The 2,859-nt window shown below is 49.7% G+C and overlaps 1 protein-coding gene across 1 annotated transcript; it reads right to left on the minus strand.

The window, feature by feature from the left end:
- Positions 1 to 309: 309 nt before the first annotated feature.
- On the minus strand, positions 310 to 1,577 carry Rhbdd2 (rhomboid domain containing 2; the record flags this gene model as incomplete). Its single annotated transcript, XM_008826548.1, is given in 1 exon segment — positions 310 to 1,577. A coding segment is annotated over 1 exon segment (358 nt), but the record flags the coding sequence as incomplete, so codon positions are not given.
- Positions 1,578 to 2,859: the final 1,282 nt, after the last annotated feature.

Genomic DNA, 2,859 nt, shown 5'->3' on the forward strand with positions numbered 1-2,859 from the left:
TAGTGAGTGCCAGGCCAGCTGGGGCTACAGGGAGACCCTGTCTCAAAAGGATGAAAAAACAAAAACAAAACTTACCGAAGTTGGGTCTCACCAACTTGCCCAGGCCGGTCTTTTGCGCCCGTCTCTGGGTTGAGGACCTTTGCTACCCACTTCCCAAGTGAGGTCCCAACTGTTGACCCGCTGGACATAGGCTGTGGGTCTGATGCAATCCTGGTCCCTTCACACCTTTTGTCCCTGCACCCCAGATTACAATTGCCCAAGTTATGGCAGTATCTGCTCTGGGCGGAACACGAAAAAGCCTCACACGACTGGCAGTTTGGAGGCTGGTTTTAATACAAACACAACTGATAGGTTGGCCCAGCATGCTGCTATGGGTGGCCTCTGCCTAGCAGAAAAGTCTGGACAGGGATGGATGAGGGGGAGGAAGGGAAGGAGGGAGGGAGATGATGTTACACAGGCCTGAGGGCTGCCCATCACACAAGACACAAGCATGGATTCATGGGCACTGTGCAGGATGAGACAGGTGGGTTTAGCAAGAGCCTTTGGCAGCTTTGGACAGCTTCACCTTCTACCTGTGCTCAGGACACTGGAGTAGGAGCTAAGAACCCCAGGTGGAGGGGTTCCTCTGGAGCCTCAAGACTCCATGGAATCCCAAAACATCTCACTTCTCATGTAGCCCAGGCTGGTCTCCAGCTCTCTGTATAACTGAGGATGACCTTGAACTTCTGATCCTCCTGCCTCCGTTACAGTTGTGAATAGGTACATTTACCATGCCCACTTTTATTTTCTGTATCTGAAAGTTGGGTTAGTAAATCGTGTTTCACAGAGCTGCCTTGGGTGGAAAGGACACAGAAAGAGACATTTATCAAAGTACTCAACAGAACTGCACATAGAGGTATTCAATAAATACTTTTTTTCTCTTCTTTCTTTTTTGTGGTGTTGGGGCTTGAACTTGGGGCCTTCTGCATGCTAGTCAAGCATGCTCTACCATTGAGCCACATCCCCAACCTTTTCATTATTTTTGAGATAGTTTCTTGCTGTATAGTCTAGGCAGGCCTTGAACTTTCGATCCACCTGCCTCAGCCTTCCAAATACTGGGGATGACAGGCCTGAGCCACCATACCTGGCTTCAATAAATAATTCTTGTCAAGAAAATCCTCGCTCAGATAGGACTTTTCTTAGAAGCCAAAGATGTGAGAGGACTTCCTTGGACACTGGCTTAGGGTATGGTGACTCTGGAGGACTCCTTGGGGCCTGCAGTCCCTGGGGTGCCCAGGGTCCCAGAATACACCGTGTCAGGACTGCTAACGAGGGAAGGAGGTTGCACCCCCTGGGAAGTCCCTGCAGAAGCTGGGTACACACTGGAGGCGCTGGGGTTTGGACCGAAGTGGTTTTGCACATAACACAGACCTGAGGCAGGGTGGTATGGAGGCAGGCTGGGCATGTGCCCAGGAGCACAGGCTGACCAGGCCACCAGTTTCTGGCTGCTGGCATGTTGTATCTCAGTGACAGGGTAGCTTGGGGGCAGGTGAGGGTGGCAGCTCTGTGTGGGGTAGGAGCCAGGCACAGGGTTCAGCCTGTAAAGGAGAGAGAAGATGGTCATTCTGCTGCTGGGGACAAAGTACACCATGTCATTTCCTAAGAAAAGTGTGTGGGTGGGCCGCCAGGCTGCTCAGTTCAGTGCCAAGGGGTAAGAAATGTTCTTTTTTAAAAAATCTTTTGGACAACGTTTCATGTAGCTCAGGCTAACCTTGACTTCTCTATGCAGCTAAGAATGACCTTGATCCACCTCCTCAATGTTGGGATTATAGGCATGTACCACCATGTGCTCTGGCTAAAATCCAGGGATTCATGCATGTGAGGGACATACATACACACAAATAATCTCAAATAAATAAATAAATTTCCTGTTGGGGCTGGGGTTGGGTTTGGTGGTGGAGCACTTGCACAGCATATGCTGAACCCTACACATCCACTCCAGTGATATAGGAAAACATGTTCCCCAGCTTACTAGTGCAGCTCCCCCTTCCGGGAGTGCCTTTCTCTTTCTTCTCTTTTTAAACAATTTTACATTTATTTGTGTGTGTGCACAAGTGCACATGTGGGGAGGTCAGAGGACAACCTGAAGGAGTCGGTTCTCTCCTTCCACCATGTGGGTCCTGGGGATGTAGGTCCTCAGGCTCAGTGGCAAGTGTCTTTAACCACTGAGACATCTTGCTGGCCTGCCTTTCTCTTTCTTAATAAGCATTCTCTATTTTAGTTCTAAGAACAACAAACAAACCAATTTCCAAGCTAAACAAATTTTCTCAACAAGGGCAATCATGGAGACAAAACAATTTATATGGTCAGCTTACTAAAATAAACACACATGTCCCATGGTAACGTCCTTGGTGGCCATTGTGGGCACACCTGAAACATCATGTTCTGTTCTGGTATCTGCAGCCAGCTTTGGCAATAAGGGATCAGATTCCAGTCACGTGAGCCACAAAGAAGGAGCTCCAAAGGGCTACCTCTCCCCCTTCCTCATCTGCTTGTTCAGGGTCCCACCTGGCACCAGGGTGATACTTCAAGGAGCACAAGTATAACTCAGGGTTGAAGAACTCCTCCTCTAGGTCCTGAGGGCACCTCTAATTCACCAAGGGGTTGGGAAATGACTCAGTTGGGTCTGGTGACCCCCTTCCATGCTGTCACATGGGGATTCCTTGAGGAGCGGGAATCTGCACATCTGAGGCCTATCAAGTTGCTAAGAATCCTACAGTCTGAGCAAATGCTCTACCACTGAGCCACACCTCAGCCCCTCACTAGGGGATTCTAGGCAGGTGTTCTACCACTGAGACATACCCCAGCTCCTCCCTGGGG

This window comes from Nannospalax galili, unplaced genomic scaffold (genome assembly GCF_000622305.1).
Source record: "Nannospalax galili isolate Female #2095 unplaced genomic scaffold, S.galili_v1.0 C49757170, whole genome shotgun sequence".
NCBI lineage: Eukaryota > Metazoa > Chordata > Mammalia > Rodentia > Spalacidae > Nannospalax > Nannospalax galili.